General features: G+C 36.4%; 1 protein-coding gene across 12 annotated transcripts in view; it reads right to left on the bottom strand.

The window, feature by feature from the left end:
- CCDC15 (coiled-coil domain containing 15) overlaps positions 1–18858 on the bottom strand; it is a 96109-nt gene that overhangs the window by 57464 nt on the left and 19787 nt on the right. For 7 of the 12 annotated variants that reach the window (XM_045038493.1, XM_045038489.1, XM_045038496.1 and 4 more), the window contains 7 exons: positions 18659–18781; positions 18292–18414; positions 17727–17771; positions 16650–16724; positions 15601–15723; positions 9702–9794; positions 8180–8283 (listed from right to left, as the gene is read on the bottom strand). In XM_045038493.1, coding sequence (XP_044894428.1) covers positions 8180–8283; positions 9702–9794; positions 15601–15723; positions 16650–16724; positions 17727–17771; positions 18292–18414; positions 18659–18781 — 686 coding nt within the window. The remainder of the gene's footprint in view (positions 1–8179; positions 8284–9701; positions 9795–15600; positions 15724–16649; positions 16725–17726; positions 17772–18291; positions 18415–18658; positions 18782–18858) is intronic. The other 5 variants (XM_045038490.1, XM_023239263.2, XM_011286423.4 and 2 more) reach the window with 5 other exon arrangements.

Raw genomic sequence — 18858 nt, 5'->3', positions numbered from 1 at the left:
GGTCTCAATTCATGTTAAAACACATACTAAAAATTCCTAAAGAAATCTTTAGTTCTCATTGCTGCCAGAACTCTAGTTCCTTTTTTTCCCCAAATGTGTATAGGTCAGCCCTCCCTTAATAGTCCAGAGGCTTCTCAATGTCCCAAATTGAACTTGCTAGCTTTTTTTTCAAATCTAGTTCTTCTTTGGGAATTCCCTACCTATGTTAATGGTACTACCCTTCCATTCAGTTATCCAAGAATAAAGTTAGAAACTACCCTTGATTCCTCTCAACACCAAACTCAATTAGTCATCAAGTCATATGGATTCTATTTCTTAAATTTTATTAAATATGACTCCCTGTTCCCAATGTCCCCATCATCTCCTACCTGAACTACTAAAATACATTAACTAGACTCTTTGCCTTAGTTTTCTGTCTTCTCCAGACCATTCTGTATTCTGCTGCCAGAGTAATCCTAAAATTACAAATCTGACCCTAAGACTTATGCCTTAAAATTTTTGAGCAGCCTTCTGAAAGCCCCTCTGCCACTTCACTGCCACCAATTTAGCCACCCCAAGTTTCCACACTGTCTCCCACACATCCCTTATACTTTTACATGAAGTTTCATGATGATCTATCAAATTCCAATTCATGATTCAAGACCCAGCTTGGGTATTAACTCATCTATAGAAACCTCCCTAGCCTGTCCCTGCCTTCTCATGTAGCATTATAATTATTATTTTCATCTCCTTTTCTTTATTTGTCTGGCCTTCCTTGGTGTTCATCCTATTTACCTTCATCATCATCATCATCATCACTACCACCACCATAATAGTAATATATACTATTTACTATGATTTTATTAAATGCCAAATACAATGTTAAGTATTTTACGTATATTTCTCCATTTAAGTCTATCAACAACCTAGGAGACAGGTATTATAATCCTCATTTTATAATTAAAAACACTGAGTCTTGGAGGTTAAGAAATATGCTGAAGGTTACACAACTAATAAGTTGCATATTCAAACCTAAGACTATTTGATTCAAAACCTGTGCTATGAACCACTACCCTGCCACATACACATTTAATATTCTTGGCATATAGTCAGTACCTGGCATGTGCCAGACTCTCAATAAATGTTTGTTTGTTGAAAAATTCCAAAAAAAATTACATATGAAAGCCCTTCTAAATTATAAAACTCTGTATGAATACTATTATTTGCTTCCACTCTCAGTTTATGTTGATTTTTCTACTTTACCATCCTTATCTGCTTCCCCAATAAACACACATTTATCCACCTAGGCCCAAGTGAAATGTAATAATTTCACTAACTTTCCAGATGGAATCAGTAATCCCTCTTCTGTGTTCTCAGGGACTCTGTGCCTACTCCTTTTATTGTAATAATTATACTACTTATTTGTATACAATTATTCCCCCATTCACCTTAGATTATGAATTTCTCAAGCAAAGGAACCACTTTTTATTTATCTTTGTATTGCCTATGCCTAGGACAGTCCCATGATATGAAAGTGCCAGATTAATGTTTGCTGAATAAATGCAGAATCACTCTCAGACCAGCTGGATAAGAAGTGAAGTCCCTGCTTTGGAAATCACATTTTTCCCTCTCAGCTTTATTGAGAGATAACTGACAAAAACATTGTGTAAATTTAAGGTGTACAATATGTATTAATGATTTCATATACATATATAGTGTGAACTGATTACCACAATATTAGTTAACACTTTCATCACTTCACAGTTACTGTGTGTTTGTGTGAGCATGATGAAAAAATTTAATATCTACCCTCTTAGCAAATTTCCAGTATGCAGTAGAGTGCTGTAATGATAGTCACCACACTGTACATTATTAGGTCATCGGAACTCCTTTATCCTATAACTGAAAGTTTACAGCTTTTCACCAACATCCCATTTCCCCCATCCCCCAGGTCCTGGCAAACACCAATCTATCTCTGTTTCTATGAGTTCATTGTTTTAGATTTCACATATAAGTGATATCATAAAGTATTTCTTTCTCTGATTTATTTCATTTAGCATGATGCCTTCAAGGTTCATTTATGTTGTCACAAACGGCAGTATTTCCCTTTTCATTGCTGAATAATATTCCATTATACATGTGCCATTTTTTTTATTCATTCATCTGCTGACACTTAGGTTGCTTCCATGTTCTAGCTATTGCAAATAATGCTGAAGTGGATATGGGGGTACAGACACCTCTTCCTTCAGATATAGACCCAGAAGTGGGATTGCCAGACTATATGGTAGTTCTATTTTTTTAATATTTTGAGGAACTTCCATTTTGTTTTCCATTGTGACTGCCCCAATTTACATTCCCACCAACAGTGTACAAGGGTTCCCTTTTCCCCACATCCTCGCCAGCACTTATCTCTTGTGTTTTTGATATAATAACCATTCAAACAGGTGTGAGGTGATATCTCATTATGGTTTTGATTTGCATTTCCCTGATGATTAGTGATGTTGAGCACCTTTTCATATATTTATTGGTCATTTGTATGTCTTCTTGGAAAAAATGTCTATTCAGGTCCTTTGACCATTTTTTAATTGGGTTGTTTGAGTTTTTTCCTATTTAACTGTAGAACTTCATATGTACATCTGACCAGATATATACTTTTCAAATATTTTCTCCTATTCCACAGGTTGCCTTTTCATTTTGTTGATTGTCTCCTTTGCTGTGCTGAAGTCGTTTAGTTTGATACAGTCCAACTTGATTCTTTTTGCTTTGTTGCTTATACTTACAACGTCATATTAAAAAATCATTGCCAAGGGGCAACTGGGTGGCTCAGTCAGTTGAGTGTCCAACTTCAGCTCAGGTCAAGATCTTATGGTTTGTTGAGTTCAAGTCCCACACTGGGTTGCTGCTGTCAGCCTGTCAGTGCACAGCCCGCTTCGGATCCTCTGTCACCCTCTCTCTTCCCCTCCCCTGCTTGCACTCTCCCAAAAATAAAATAAGTATTTTTAAAAAGAAATCATTGCCAAGACCAATGTCAGAGCGCCTACCCCTATGTTTTCTTCTATGAGTTTTATAGTTTCAGGTTTTATGTTCAAGCCTTTAATCCATTTTGAGTTGATTTGTGAAGGTGAAAACTGGAGCCACTTTTCATTCTTTTGCATGTGGATATCCAGTTTTCCCAACACCATTAATTGAAAAGACTACCCAGGGGCGCCTGGGTGGCGCAGTCGGTTAAGCGTCCGACTTCAGCCAGGTCACGATCTCGCGGTCCATGAGTTCGAGCCCCGCGTCAGGCTCTGGGCTGATGGCTCAGAGCCTGGAGCCTGTTTCCGATTCTGTGTCTCCTTCTCTCTCTGCCCCTCCCCCGTTCATGCTCTGTCTCTCTCTGTCCCAAAAATAAATAAACGTTGAAAAAAAAAATTTGAAAAGACTACCCATTCCCCATTGTATATTCTTGACTGCTCTGCTGTAAATTATTTCTGGGCTCTTTATTCTGTCCCTGTATCTCTGTATTTGTTTTATGTCACTACCATCTGTTTTGATTACTATAGTTTTGTAATATAGCTTGAGATCAGGAAGTGTAATGCCTCCAGCTTTGTTCTCCTTTCTCAAGATTTTTTTTCACTATTCAGGGTCTTTCGTGGTTCCATACAGAGTTTAGAATTTAGGACTGTCTTTCCCATTTCTGTCTTTAGAACTTTGATAAGAACTGCTTTAACTTTGTATACTGCTTTAGATAGTATGAACATTTTAAACAATATTAATTCTTCTAATTTATGAGCTTGGAATATCTTTCCATTTATTTGCATCTTCTTCAATTTCTTTCATCAATGTTTTAGTTTTCGTGTATAGATCTTTCACTTCCTTGGTCAGATTTTTTCCTAAGTATTTTATTCTTTTTGATGTTTTTGCAAACAGGACTTTTTTCTTAATTTCTCTGACAGTTCATTGTTAATATATAGAAACTCAACTGATTTTTGTAAACTGATTTTGTATCTTGCAAAATACGGTATTACTGAGTTCATTTATTAGTTCTAACAAGTTTTGGGTGTTGTCTTTAGGGTTTTCCATACATAATATGTCATCTGAAAATAGAGTTTGATTATTCCTTTCCAATTTGGATGACTTTTATTTCTTTTTCTTATCTAACTGCTCTGGCTAGGACTTCTGGTACTAAATTGAATATAAGTGGGGAGAGTGGGCATCCCTGTCTTGTTCCTGATCTTAAAGGAAAGGATTTCAGCTTTTTTACTGAGTATGACATTTAGCTGTAGGCTTATCATATGGGGTACATTCCCTCTATACCAATTTATTGAGAGTTTCTTTTATCATGAATAGATGTTGAATTTTGTCAAATGCTTTTCTTGCATCTATTGAGATGATCACATGATTTTTATCTTTCATTCTGTTAATGCAGTGTATCATATTGATTGATCTGTGGTTTCTGAACCATTCTTACATCGTTGGAGTAGATCCCACTTGTTCCTGGTATATGACCCTTTCAATGTACTGTTGAATTCAGTTTGTTAATATTTTGTTGAAACTTTTCACATCAATATTCATCAGGATGACCTGTACTTTTCTGTTCGTGTAGCAACCTTGTCTGGTTTTGCTCTCAGGGTAATGCTGGCCTCATGATGAGTCAAAATGTGTTCCCTTCTCTTCAGTTTTTTTGGAAGAGTTTTAAGAAGACCTAGCATTAATTCTTTCTTAAATGTTTAGTAGGATTCACCAACGAAGCCATCTGGTCCCGAACTTTTGTTTTGGGGAAGTTCTTGATTACTGATTCAATCTTCTTATTTGCAGTTGGTCTGTTCAGATTTTCTATTTATTTATGTTTCAGCCTTGATAGGTTGCATGTTTCTAGAAATTTATCCATTTTTTTCTACGTTGTCCAATTTGTTGGCATATAAGTGTTCACAGTAGTCTCTTACGATCCTTTGTGTTTTTGTGGTATCAGCTGTAACGTCTCCTCTTTTGTTTATAATTTTATTGATTTGAGTCCTCATTTTTTTCTTGGTTAATCTAGCTAAGCATTTTCTTTCTTTCTTTTTTTTAATGTTTATTCATTTTTGAGAGAGAAAGGGAGAGACAGAGAGACAGAGAGACAGAGTGTGAGCGGGGGAGGGGCAGAGAGAGACAGAAAGAAACAGAGAGAGACAGAATCTGAAACAGGCTCCAGGCTCTGAGATATCAGCACAGAGTCTGATGCAGGGCTTGAACTCAAGAACTGTGAAATCATGACCTGAGCTGAAGTCAGACACCAAACTGACTGAGCCACCCAGGTGCCTCTAACTAAGTATTTTCAATTTTGTTTGTCTTTTCAAAAAACCAACTCTTAGTAACATTGATCTTTTGTATTTTTTTCCTATTCTGCTCTAATCTTTATTATTTCCTTCTACTTCTACTATCTTTGGGCTTACTTTGCTCATCTTTATCTAGTTTCTTGAGGTGTAATATTAGGTTGTCGTTTTGAGATCATTTCTCTTTGAAGGCATTTTTAGCTATAAACTTTCCTTTTAGAATTGCTTTTGCTGCATACCATAAGATTTAGTATGTTGTATTTCCATTTTTGTTTCTCTAAACATTTTATTTCCCTTTTGATTTCTTCTTTGATCCATCGGTTATTCAGGATTGTGTTAATTTTCATATATTTGTGAATCTTCCAAGTTTCCTCATTACTGATTTCTACCTTCATACCAACGTGTTTGGAAAAGATACCTGATATAATTTCAATCTTCTTGAATTTGTTAAGACTTGTGTTATGGCCTATGTGGCATATGATCTATCCTGAAGAATGGTCTGTGTGTTCTTGAGAAGAATGTATATTCTGTTGCTGTTAGATAGAATGTTCTGCATATGTCTGTTAAGTCCATTTGGACTATAGTGTTGTTCAAAACCAGTTTCCTTATTAATTTTCTTCCTGAATGATCTATCCATTGTTTAAAGGAGGGTACTAAAGTCTCCCACTATTATTGTATTGGTGTTTATTTCTCCTTTCAATTCTGTTATTATTTGCTTTCTGTTTAGGTACTCTGATGTTGGGTGTGTAAATATTTTTAATTGTTATATCATATTGATGAATTTATATAAGAACCTTCTTTGTCTATTGTGACCCTTTTCAACTTAAAATCTATTTTGTCTTCTATAAGGATAGACACCCCCACTCTATTTTGGTGACCACTGACTGCATGGAATATCTTTTTCCATCCCTTCACTTTCAGCCTATATGTGTCCTTAAAGCTAAAGTGAGTCTCTCATAGGCATCATTTCTCTTTTAAGACAGTGTGGTATTGGCAAAAGAATTGACAAATAGGTCAGTGGAACAGAAAAGAGAGCCCAGAAATAGACCGGTATAAAGTTAACTGATCTCTGACAAAGGAGCAAAAGCAATACAGGGAAGCAGAGATAGTCTTTTCAACAAATGGTATAGGAACAACTGAATGTCCATGTGCAGAAAAATGAATCCAGACACAGATCTTACATCCCTTATAAAAATTAACCCAAAATGGATTATCAAGCTAAATGTAAAACACAAAATGACAAAATTCTTAGGAGATAACACAAAAGAAAATCTAGGTGACTTTGAGTATGGCAAATAATTTTATATATATATATGTTTTTTTGTTTTTTGAGAGAGAAAGAGAGAGAGAGAGAGAGAGAGAGAGAGAGAGAGAGAGAGAGAAAGCGCACACGAGAGAGCACTGTCAGTACATAGCCCAACACAGGGCTCTATCTGATGAACCATGAGATCATGACCTGAGCTGAAATCAAGAGTCAAATGCTTATCCGACTGAGCTACCCAGGTACCCCAATTTTTTAGATACAATACCTAAGGCATGATAGATTTAAAAAAAATAATTATAAGCTGGACTTCATTAAAATTAAAATCTTCTGCTCTCCAAAAGACAGTATCAAAAGAATGAGACTTAAAGACACAGATGAGGAGAAAATATTTGTAAAAGACACATTTGATAAAGGATTATTATCCAAAACAAAGAACCCTTAAAACTCCAGAATAAGAAAACAAATAGTCCAATTAAAAAGTGAGCCAAAAACCTAAACAGATACCTCACCAAAGAAAATGTACAGATGGCTAATAAGCATATGAAAAGGTGCTCCACATCATATGTCATCAGCAAACTGCACATTAAAACAACAAGGTACTGCTACACAACTGTTAGAATGGCTGACAACCAAAACACTAACAAACCAAATGCTGGAGAGGATGTGGAACAACAGAAACTTTCATTCATTGTTGACAGAAATGCAAAATGGTACAGCCACTTTGGAATAAAGTTTGGCAGTTTCTTTCAAAACTAAACATACTCTTACCATATGATCCAGCAAGGATACTTCTTGGTATTTACCCAAAGGAGGTGAAAACTTATACCTAAATGAATCCTGCACATGAACATGTAGAGCAGCTTTATTTATAACTGCCGTATCTTTGAAGAAACCAAGAAATCCTTCAGAAGCTGAATGGATAAACTCTGGTACATCCAGACAATAGAATATTACTCAGTGCTACAAAGAAATGAGCTGTCAAGCTATGAAAGGTATTAGAGGAAGCTTAAATGCATATTACTAAGTGAAAGGTAGCTAATTTGAGAAGGCTACATATTGTATCCCAACTATATAACATTCTGGGCAAAACAATGGAGACAGTATAAAAATATCATCGGTTACCATGGGCTGGGGAAGAGAAAGATGAAGAGGTGGAGCACAAAGCATTTTAGGGCAGTAAGACTATTCTGTATGATATCATATTATTTGGATACAAATCATTACACATTTGTCAAAATATACAAGAATGTATACAACACTAAGAGTGCATCCTAATGTAAAATATGGATTATGATGTGTCAGTGGAAGTTTATCAGTTGTAACAACTGTACTACCATGCTATAGGATGTTGAGAGTGGAGAAGGCAGTCCACGTGTACAGGCAAAGGAGGTAAATAAAACTCTCTGTACTTTCTGCTTAATTTTGCTGTAAACTTAAGATTGTTCCAAAAAAAAAAAAAGAATTCCACCAAAAAAAAAAAAAAAAAAAAAAAAAAAACCATAGCTCTTAACCAACTTTTCATACTTCTTTCCAGATCAAAAACACTTGTTTCTACTATGCCTAATGATTTCTAAAACCTAGTTTTCAAAATCATCTTAACTGGCAATTGAAGGCTCATAATAAGGATCAAAGAACTTACTTTTCAGCTTTCTTTTGATGTTCTTTTTGCCTTTGTTGTTCTTTTACTTGTTCTCTTTCAATATCCATGAAAAGTCGTCTATATCGCAGGTATTGCTTTTGACGCTAAAGGAAAGAAGTTAAAATTTCTTAAGATTCTGCTCTCAGAGGACTTCCCAAGGAAGGAAAATATCCTTGTGCCATAGACAAGAAAACTACATATTACAAAAGTCACATGGAATTAAGTCTTTAATTTCTTTTTTTTTTAAGTTTATTTGTTTATTTTGAGAAGGAGAGAGGGAGAGCACATGTACATGTGCACATGCATGAAGGAGGGGTGGAGAGACAGGGAGAGAGAGAATGCCAAGCAGGCTGTGCTCAGCACAGAGCCCGACACAGAGCTCGATCCCACAACCACAAGATCATGACCTGAGCCAATATCAAGAGTCAGACACTTAACAGATTGAGCCACGCATGCGCCCAGTCCTTAATTTCTATTTATGGTGACCTAGGATAATATCACATACAGCAACAGCTTTATATTCTCAAGCACATGGCTATTAGATATTACAGACAAATCAGAGAAAGAAGTATTGATTTTTGCCCTTAGTATAGTCCTTTGTCAACAGCACTTAAGGAAATGATTGTATAGGACATGATAAGATATAGTACTATATTTACTCTGTGTTCCCAAGTTATAAGTACCATAGAAGCCCAAAGAAAGAATATGAGAGGTATTTTATGAAAGAAAAATAGTCACTTTAACTTTTCAAAATTAAAACCACATCACAAAAGTATACTCTACACCAAGCCTAATACAGTGGAAAGAGGGAAGAAGGACTGGGAATATCTGAGCATCATACTTTTAAAGGGAACAAGTATAATGAAAGCAGTGCTACTGCCCTGTGTGTGACCTGTTCATACTTCTGGGTTTATACATTCTCTTTTAAGGACAGAAGCTACTCAAAGGGCACTAGTGCACACACAGACGTGGTTTTGCCCTTTGAGCAGCTGATGTCCTTTCGGTAAAAATTATGAAAGTCTAATAGCCAGTTCTTAATATTGAGGATACATCACAATTATCAGTAGTGTTCTTTGAAAACACAGATGCCCCAAACCTACCTTTTCAGATACTGATCAGTATATCTGGTTTGGGTCCAGGCATTTGTATTTTAAAAAAAGCTCCACATCTGATTCTAGCACATGGACAGTGTTAAAAACTGCTGGTTTAAACTAACATTAGACTGAGAAGGGAAAAAAGGAAGTCATAAGTTAAAACTCTTCCTTTAGGTCATTGTAACAAATATATACTAATGGGAAAAATTCACTAGGATCAGATCTCTGATTTTACATCAAGGTTATCTTAAATCCTAGGGGCTTAGAAGAAAAGTTCAACACATTATAAAGAGTCAAGTAACTTCTTTGCCTTTATCCATGGAACTTGTAGTATTAGCTCTAAATGTGTAAGTACACAATAAATTGTTCCCAATTTCACACTATTATAGTAGAAAAGCTGGTGTCCAAAAGCAATTATCATTACATACCTCTTTCTTGTCTTCTTCTTGATCTACTCCAGACTGAAGTACCAGTGGAATTTGGAATTCGGTGTTCAATCTTGACTGATATTCACCATACACCTGTTAGAAGTCCAGTCACACAAGTGAAAAAACTGCCCAAAGCTAGCCCTGCACGTGCTTTTGCTATTTTCATCTATTGATTCTTTTCTCCTGCAACCCTGAGCTCAATTGGATAAAAACAAACAAAAATTCAATAAAATAAAATAAAATAAATAAAAAAAGAATGAAAGAAGCAGAGTCAGAAGGCAATAAACCAAACAACAATAAACCAAAGAAAATGATTCAGGTCAAAACCATGGATGAATTAGTAACAAATCAAAATGTTCAGAATGAAAGTTCTTCTAACATGATCGCTCGAAATCACTCTATTATGCATGTGCTTGGGATTGAATCCAGGATATAAAGCCAGATCCCTTATTATCTTAAATCTGTAATCAATTTCTATTTATACAACTCTTTGGTGGGTGTGAGCCCAGAGAAGAAGGGCCTGAAAATGTTATAACATCAATTGATATGGAAGGGAGGAAACTGAAGCTAAAGTTCCCCCATATTACTATAAAAGCCTTATGATATCACCTGGTATAACTGCTTTGACACTGTATGAGTCAAATTATGATCTCTAACTTTTAGAAATTAAAGTCATTTTAATATTACTTTTTCTTAGCTTAGAAGTTATTTATCTTTTAGCAAAGTTTCAGGATATAAGATCAGTATTGTTATTTCTATGTACTTGCAATGAACAATCTGAAAATGAAATTAATGGAAAAATCCACTTAAAATACCATCAAAAACTTACTTAAAATAAATGTAACAGAGGAACTGTAAGTTTTATACTCTGAAACCTAAAAACATTGTTGGAAGAAATTTAAAAAGATCTAAATGAATGGAAAGACATCTCCTGCTCATGGATTGGAAGACTTAATATTGTTAAGATGGCAGTACTCTCCAAATTGATCAACAGATTTAACACAATCTCCATCAAAATTTCAGATGACTTCTTTGCAGATGTTGGCAGGATGATCCTAAAATTCATATGAAAATGCAAGGGACCCAGAGTTGCTAAGATGGCTTTGAAACAGAAGAACAAAGTTGGAGCAATTACTCTTCCCAATTTCAAAACTTAACACAAAGCTACGGTAATCAAGATAGTGTGGTACTGCCATAAGAACAGATTTATGGGGAAAAAAAAAAAAAAAGAACGGACTTATAGATGAATGGAACAGAGCTGACAGTTCAGAAAGAAACCATTATGTTTACAAACAACAGATTTTTATCAAGAGTACAAAGAGAAATCAATGGGTAAGAAGAGTCATTTTGACAAATGATGTTGGGAGAACTGGATATCCACATGCAAAAGAATACCTTATACCACATGTGAAAATTAACTCAGAGCAGATCACAGACCTAAATGTAAGAGATATAAAATTCTTAGAGGAACACATTAGAATAAATCTTCCTGATCCTGGATTAGGTTATGGTTTCTTAGATAGGACATTAAAGCACAAGCCACAAAGAAAAAAAAACAACTAACTTAAACTTCTTCAAAACTTAAAACTTTTGTGCTACAAAGGAAACCATCAAGAAAACAAAAAGCCTACAAAATGGGAGAAAACATTTGTAAATCATATAATAAGGGGCTTATATGTAGGATACATTAAAACTCACAAAACTCAATGATCAAAAGATAAGTAACTCAATTACAAATTGGACAGATAATCTAATAAGGAGTTTTGTAAAAAAAAAAATATCCAAATAGCGAATACACATGTGAAAAGATGCTCACCATTAACCATCAGAAAAATGTAAATCAAAACGACAATGAGATACCACTTCACACCCATTAAGAGAGCTATAATTAAAAAGACAGATAATAAGTATTAGTGAGAATGTGAAGAAATTGGACCCCTCATGCACTGTTGGAGGGAATGAAAAATAGTGCAGCCACTTTGGAAAAGAGTTCGGTGGTTCTTCAAAAGGTTAAGCATAGAGTCCCAGCAATTCCACTTACAGGTATACTCAAGAGACATGAAAACACATCCACAAAAAAACTTGTATGCAAATGTTCACAGCAACATTATTCATAACAGCTAAGAAGTAGAGACAATTCAAATATTCATCAGCTGATGAGCGGATAAATAAAATGTGCTCTATGCATAAAATGTAATATTACCCAGTGAATAGGAATACAGTACTACTACATGCTACAAGTCAGTGAACTCTGCAAATGTTACACTTAAGTGAAAAAAGCCAGTCACCAAAGACCATGGGTGATCATGGATTCCATGATCCCATTTATATGAAATGTCCAGAACAGGCAATCTCTAGACAGAGAAAGGGGTTACTGGTTGCCTAAGGCTGGGGGTGAGAGTGAGAGGAAAAAGAAATCGGCTGCTAATGGGTAAGGACTTTTTGGGTATGATGGAAATGTTCTAAAATTCATTGTGGCAAAGTTTGCACAACCCTTTGAATATACTAAAAACACTGAATTGTATAGTTTAGGTTAATTATATGGTATGTGAATTACAGTCATTTCTCAAAATCCCACACACCTTATCTGTGAATTTGCCTATTCACTAAAATTTGTTTGTAATCCCAAAATTAACACTTGCAATGCTTTTATGGTCATCTGCAGACATGTACAGAGCTGTGAAAAATTTGAGTCACCAGATGTGCATGTTGCTAGCTAAGGTCAAAGAAGGTGATGCTTTTTGTTCTTTTTGTTTCAGCCTTCATACTGTAAGCAAGTATTCTTTTCAAGGTCTATTTAGTGCCCAGGTTTTTGCATTTTTGTGCATTTTGTTGGTGATTTTGCCATTTAAAATGGTTCCCAAGCACAATGCTGAAGTACTAGCCAATATTCCTGAGCATAAGAAGGCTGTGATGTGCCTTATGGAGAAAATACATATATTAGATAAGCGTCATTTAGGAATGGGCTATAGTGTTATTGGCCCTGAGTCCAATGTTAATGAGTCAACACCATATATTAAATAAGGTATCTTTGAACAGAAATTCACATAAAATAAAGTTAGGTATTGATCAGTGACCAAAATGTTATGATCAGAAGCTCACAAAAACCTAACTCTGTTATCTTCCCTAGCAACATTGGTTCAGCATTCACCAATTCAGTGTGTGTGGCAACTTTATATAACTATCATGAATAACAAGAATCGATTATATTATTTCATTCAAGCTCTTATGTTTAAAGCTATTTATCTATTTGTTATAGATAAAATCTGAAAATTATACACAACAGTGGCTGATGGTAGTCATCTCTGGAATTTTTGGTTATTTTTTCTTTTTGTTTACTTGTGTTTACTTTTGCTACAATAAAAATGGAAACATTTTCTGCTTTCAAAACAGTAAGAAAAACTGGACTTCCAGCACTGGGCAAAGAGTAAGCTCACTCTGGACCTGTCTCTCTGTCTCTCTAATTTTGTCTCTGTTTCTAATTAAAAATTCCAGGAAATGTGGCCCATGGTATCGGGGGAGAGTATAGGGGGCTCATTCTTCTTCTTATCCTGAAGAAGAATGAGCTAGAAAAGTGGATTCCTTAAATCTGTGTATGAATTGGCATACACCCCCAAATCACCCCTAAGCTGGGCATGCATGGGATGGACCTAAAGGAGTATAATGAAGGCTCTGAGAATCAAACATTCAAGACCCTATTCACAGGAAGTGAGAAAGAACTTATAGTATATAAATTTAACCAGGTTGATTGCCTACTAGAACAAAGAAACAAATAACATTCTTCAGAGGATTTCAACAGTAGCCAGAGTCTCACAGTATAATATTCAAAATTGGATCCAGAAGAAAAGATGGCAGAAGAATCCAGAATATGGTCCAAAGACAGTTAACTCTTCTTCTGAGATAGCAGGAATAGGTAAGAATGGCAAGAAAGCAAATGACTGAGGGAGTAATTGCGTGATGGCTTCTAGTTTCTTCATGACAAGTCTGAGAGTATGGGGACGCAGTAAGAACTTAAGAAGTATTTAAGGTTTACAGTTGTAAGTGTGGCCCATAGGAAGAGGGAGCTGACAAAATGCTAAGCGGCACAAGGGACCCAGCTGTGACTCTAAGCCCTAAGTATGAATGTGATCTAAATCTACACTATTGAAATGTTTTTTTCCAATAATGCAGGATTATTTTGGGAGCCTAAAAAGGTAAAGGATGGATCCAGGGGTGAGGATTTTCAGGGCTTGTATGGCAGAAGGACATGAAGAAGAGGTTCTGACCACTTGGCAGCACCCTCGATCAAATGATCAGGGTTAGGTACCCCTCTTTTGTGTTCAGTTAATGCCCTCTGCACCTTCTACCTTCAGTCATGTTACTTCTTAATCATCTGCTCTCTTCTTTAGACTGTCTGAAATTTGAGTTCTGATTCACAATTGTGTCTTTGATATTTAGTGCTTAACCAATGGCTAACACCTAACAAAGTGATAAATAAATGTTTGATTGATTAACTAATTCATTCAACACATATTTAGCAAGAGATCATCAGGTACCAGGCACCATATTCTAAAGGCTGTCCATATATTGGTAAAAAAAAAACAGGTGTGGTACCTCTCCTCATAAAGCTTACACACCAGTGGAAAACATGTTAAATGAATAAATAATTACAAATTGTTTTGTGTACTGAGACGGAAAGAGAATGCAAGGATAGAAAAAACAGAAGGGAAACCTATTTTTGACAAGGTGGCCGGGATAGTTTTTTTTAAGGAGCTTTTATTTTTTTTAACATTTTCATTTATTTTTTAGAGATAGAGAGAGACAAAGCATGAGCAGGGGAGGGGAAGAGAGAGAGAGGGAGACACAGAATCCAAAGCAGGCTCCAGGCTCTGAGCCGTCAGCACACAGCCCAAAATGGGGCTCGAACCCACAAACTGTGAGATCATGACCTGAGCCGAAGTTGGACGCTTAACTGACTGAGCCACCCAGGCGCCCCTCTAAGGAGATAACTTTTAAGCTGAAGCCTCAAGGAAGAGAAGGGACCAGCTTTGTGAAGAGAAAAAGAGATGGCTATCCAGCTAAAGGAAAGAAACATATGCAATGGACCTGAGGTAGGAAAGAACCTGGCATACTTCAGAATACATGACAATGTAGAATAAAACATGACAGTCCCTCTAGGCCAACTTCATGGATCCAAACTAAAAATTACAAAAGAGCTGCTAAAAGTTTAGTCCTGAAAACCTCAGCCCAAATCCTACTTTCTGCCTTTCTGCTCCTTTTCTTCTTGTTCTCTTAAAAAGGCCAAAAGGAAATGTCTTTTTATCTGTTTTATATATCCTAACAACACCAGGTGCCTGAAGGCTCTGTTGTTAAAATAACATACAACCACAAGATAGAAATTACCCAGACAGTGGTAAATTCTAGTGGGAATAAACTAGACTTCACTAAACCATGGAAAAATCTTAGTAGGCCAGAATATTGTAACATTTTCTTGAAAAACTATAGATCTTAACTCAGTACATCAAAGCTTAGCTTATATATATAAACCCTAACAAGCTCTGGCCTGAACTCTGAACAGTTTATTTCTTGGTGATCCCATCTTATGCTCTCCCAACTTACTGACAGAGATCTAGGCCTGATCAATGGGTAGAAGATTCTCCTGCCCCTTCTCCCTCAGAAACCACTCATTTCTTCCCCTCTCACACCAGAAACAACACCTCTTCTAAAAGAATGTATATATAAAATATAGCTTTTCCAATAGGCAACAAGTGCCCCTGACAATACCCAAGGTTTCAGTGAGAGCAGTAATCTTATGTCAGGATAGGTTCTACACACTATGAAATAAAACAAGAATCTGCTTTTTGCTCACCCTGAGCACTTGCAGCCCAATCCTATCTAAATTCCATTACTCATACTCCACCTGTCTTCTGCTGGAAGCCTCTCTCTGGTGCTTGGGTGGAAGTTGCTGATGGCCATCCAGAAACAAATCCTCTTGCCATCTTTCTGCTGTCCCAACAGACGGCTGCTGCCTGAAGCATAAGGTCTAAAACATACAAAAGCACTCACCAAAGCATGCGAGCAGTGAAATAATGCTAGTAAAAATACTGTAGGCTGCAGTGATAGCCCTGACGTACTCCATGCAGGTCAGAATAATCTGATACATTATGCATATGAGTATGCATTACACTTCCTGCCACTATTATGGATCTTAACTATATTCACAAAGCAATCATCCATAAGCTTCTTCATCCATAAAACAAGGATAATAGTATCTATCTCCCCAGGTTATTGTCAAAATGAGAAATGAGACAATGGACACAACGTTCTAGAACTATTTTAATTATGGAAAGTGCTTATGAACATAAGCTGCTTTTCATAATATTATTGACAATATTATTGACAGTATGAGTAAGAGAGAATACCACCAGCAGCAGCTGCAGCACTGTTGTTAGAAGCAAAGCTCTGGCAAGCCCAGATCAAACTCTAATTTACTTTCTGCTGTTTACTTTTTATTATACTCTCCTCTACCTGTTCTCTGGCAGAACTTGGATCCCAGATATCATGTAAAACATATTCACAGCACTCTGGAAACAACTCCTTTCTCCATCTCTCATCTGTCAAATTATGTAAGGCCTGCCCATAGCTCCTGTGCTAAAAGACAACGTAAACACTGAATATCAATTGCCTAAGCAGGAGCATCATGACGGGGCAATAGTAAAAGCTTCAGTGAAGAGGCCTGAAGTAGTTTCAACAGGTCAGAATGGTGTGATACATCACAGAACAAGAGGACATCACAGCTTTGCCCGTTAATACTGACCTTAACACTAAATCCCTAAACAGTTACTATATTGCCCTATTAAATTTGAGCCAAAACCTAAGCAATTTATTCTCTGCTACTTATTCCTCACTCTACTCTGCTCTGCTTATTCCCTGAGAGAGGCGAGGTCTTAAACACTGGGTGAAACATACCGATGGCACTCCAGAAACAATTCTTCTTTCAATCTCCCATTTCTCAAAAGATGCAGGTTGCTTGAGACACTTCTTCTAAAGGAAAAACAAAATATAAAACTGTGTAAGCAGAAATGATTTTAGACATCCCTGACAAATCCAAAATAATGATACTAGCGGAGGATAATATAACAGAATTGGTGTGTACGTGTGCTTCCATCTGTTAGTACAGAATTCCCAAACATAAATCAAAGTAGGAAAGAAAATAGTATAATGCATCCCAAGATACCCATCCCCCAACTTCAATAATTAGTAACTTTTTTTTCCATCTATCTCTTTTGCCACTTTTTTCCTGGACTATTTGAAAGCAAATCCCAGATTATTCTGGTACCTTTTTTTTTTTTTTTTTTTTTTGCATGGGGTATCCCCTTATTCAACAAATGGAAGCAGATAAGGCAACAAAGCAGTATTTTTATAATGTTGCTAACATTTTCCCAAGGTACAGCCAGAACACAAGCTTGTGTCATTTCCACAAGTACTCCTACTCAATGTCCCCAGTAACTGCATGCACAAACACTAGAGGTTCAGGAAGTTCTGAGGTGGCAAACAGCTTGTTTTGTCCTTCATCATAACTGGTTTGCAAACTGGATGCCGCGTTTTGGTGTACTGCCTCAGTTGGTCAAGAGTAGAAGCCCTTCAGTATTTACGAGACTAAATGCAGAAAGCCAAATAAGCCTCCAGGATATGAGTTTACAAAGAACAATTTACTGTTAACCAATCAATATTACATAAACCCTGTCTCTTGGTTAACCCCAATGACAGAGGTATGCTTTCTCACCTGGACAGACTTTAGGTCTGGCACATTTCAAAATAACTGAAGATGTTATGCTCTTATCTTCCCTCCAGCAGCTTTATTTCTATGTAGCCTACATGCAAACTAGCTTGATAAGCTCCAACCCCAATTTTAAGTAATTTTGTCTCTGTTACTACTTCAGGAAGGAGATAGTCCTCCCACTGTTTTTGCTCTACATGTTCTCTAGGAGAGGCTCAGTCCTGGCTTTAGGTTTAACATACTGATAGAGGCAATTCTTCACTCACTCTCTCCGCTCTCATAAAAGATGGCAGTTTCTTGAGAAACATATTCTAAAGGAATAAAAACAGAAAACAAATCATCTGACCAGGGCAATGTGCTAATCTAATATTGTAGGCTTTGGTGAGAACTCCAGGGAAATGGTACCAGGTGAGGATATTCTGATACATTTGGACTTGAATAAGGATGTAACACGTTTAGCTCAACGCTGTAGACCTGAATTTGTAATCCTAAGCCATGAACAGAAGAGTCTGACAAACCCCTCATGTTTAGTAATTTAGGATCTGCCACTTTTTCCTGCACTATCCATGTAGGGACAGTATGTTTATGGTAATACTGTGGGCTTCAGCAGAAGTTGTAGCATCATCTTAGTAAATTGAAATGGTCTGATTCTACACTAAGAATATGAATGTGATTTATCAACCTTCCAAATGACAGAACTGATTTGATTGGATACATTCACTAGACCAGGGTCTTTTGCACCTGATTCTATACTTCACATTACCAATTATTGAGAATGTATAAAACCCAGTTACTTTATCTCCTGTTTATTTCCTTTTTATTCTGCTCTACCTGATCTCTGATGAAGGTATAGTCCTGGAGTTTAGGAGGCAGGTACTGATAACTTGCCGAGGAAAAGCCTTCTCTCCCTTTCTCACTTGACATATCAGAATATGACTCCTTGAAGCGTACTTTCTAAAAGAAAACAAAAACATTAATTATAAATTGCCCAGTGGAAGTAATATGCTAGCAATACTACAGACTTTATTGAAAGCCTTACAGTAATTTTTTAAACTCAAGATAATGTGAAATATGGAATAAAACAGAAAGCCATGATTTTTGTCATTTTTGAAGTCTAGCTGAAAACAACCATTGCAAGTTCCAAACTAAACCCAGAACAATTCAGTTCCTGCTGGTCTCTCTCCTTTTTCTATTCTACCTTGTCCCTGATGGAGGTCTGATCTTGACTGCTGTGTAGAAGATCCTGATGGGCATCCAGAGGAAACACCTCTCTCCCTCTCCTGTCTGTCAAAATTGATGCTGGCTGCTTCAAATTTGCCTTCTAAAAAAAGAACAAACACAAAATATCAATTGTTCACTTAAGAAAGACAAGTTAACCAATAATACTTTAGGCTGTGG

The sequence above is a fragment of the Felis catus genome, chromosome D1 (assembly GCF_018350175.1).
Source record: "Felis catus isolate Fca126 chromosome D1, F.catus_Fca126_mat1.0, whole genome shotgun sequence".
Classification (NCBI taxonomy): domain Eukaryota; kingdom Metazoa; phylum Chordata; class Mammalia; order Carnivora; family Felidae; genus Felis; species Felis catus.
Note: the sequence above shows the minus strand (reverse complement) of the source record. Positions and strands in the feature narration are given on the sequence as shown.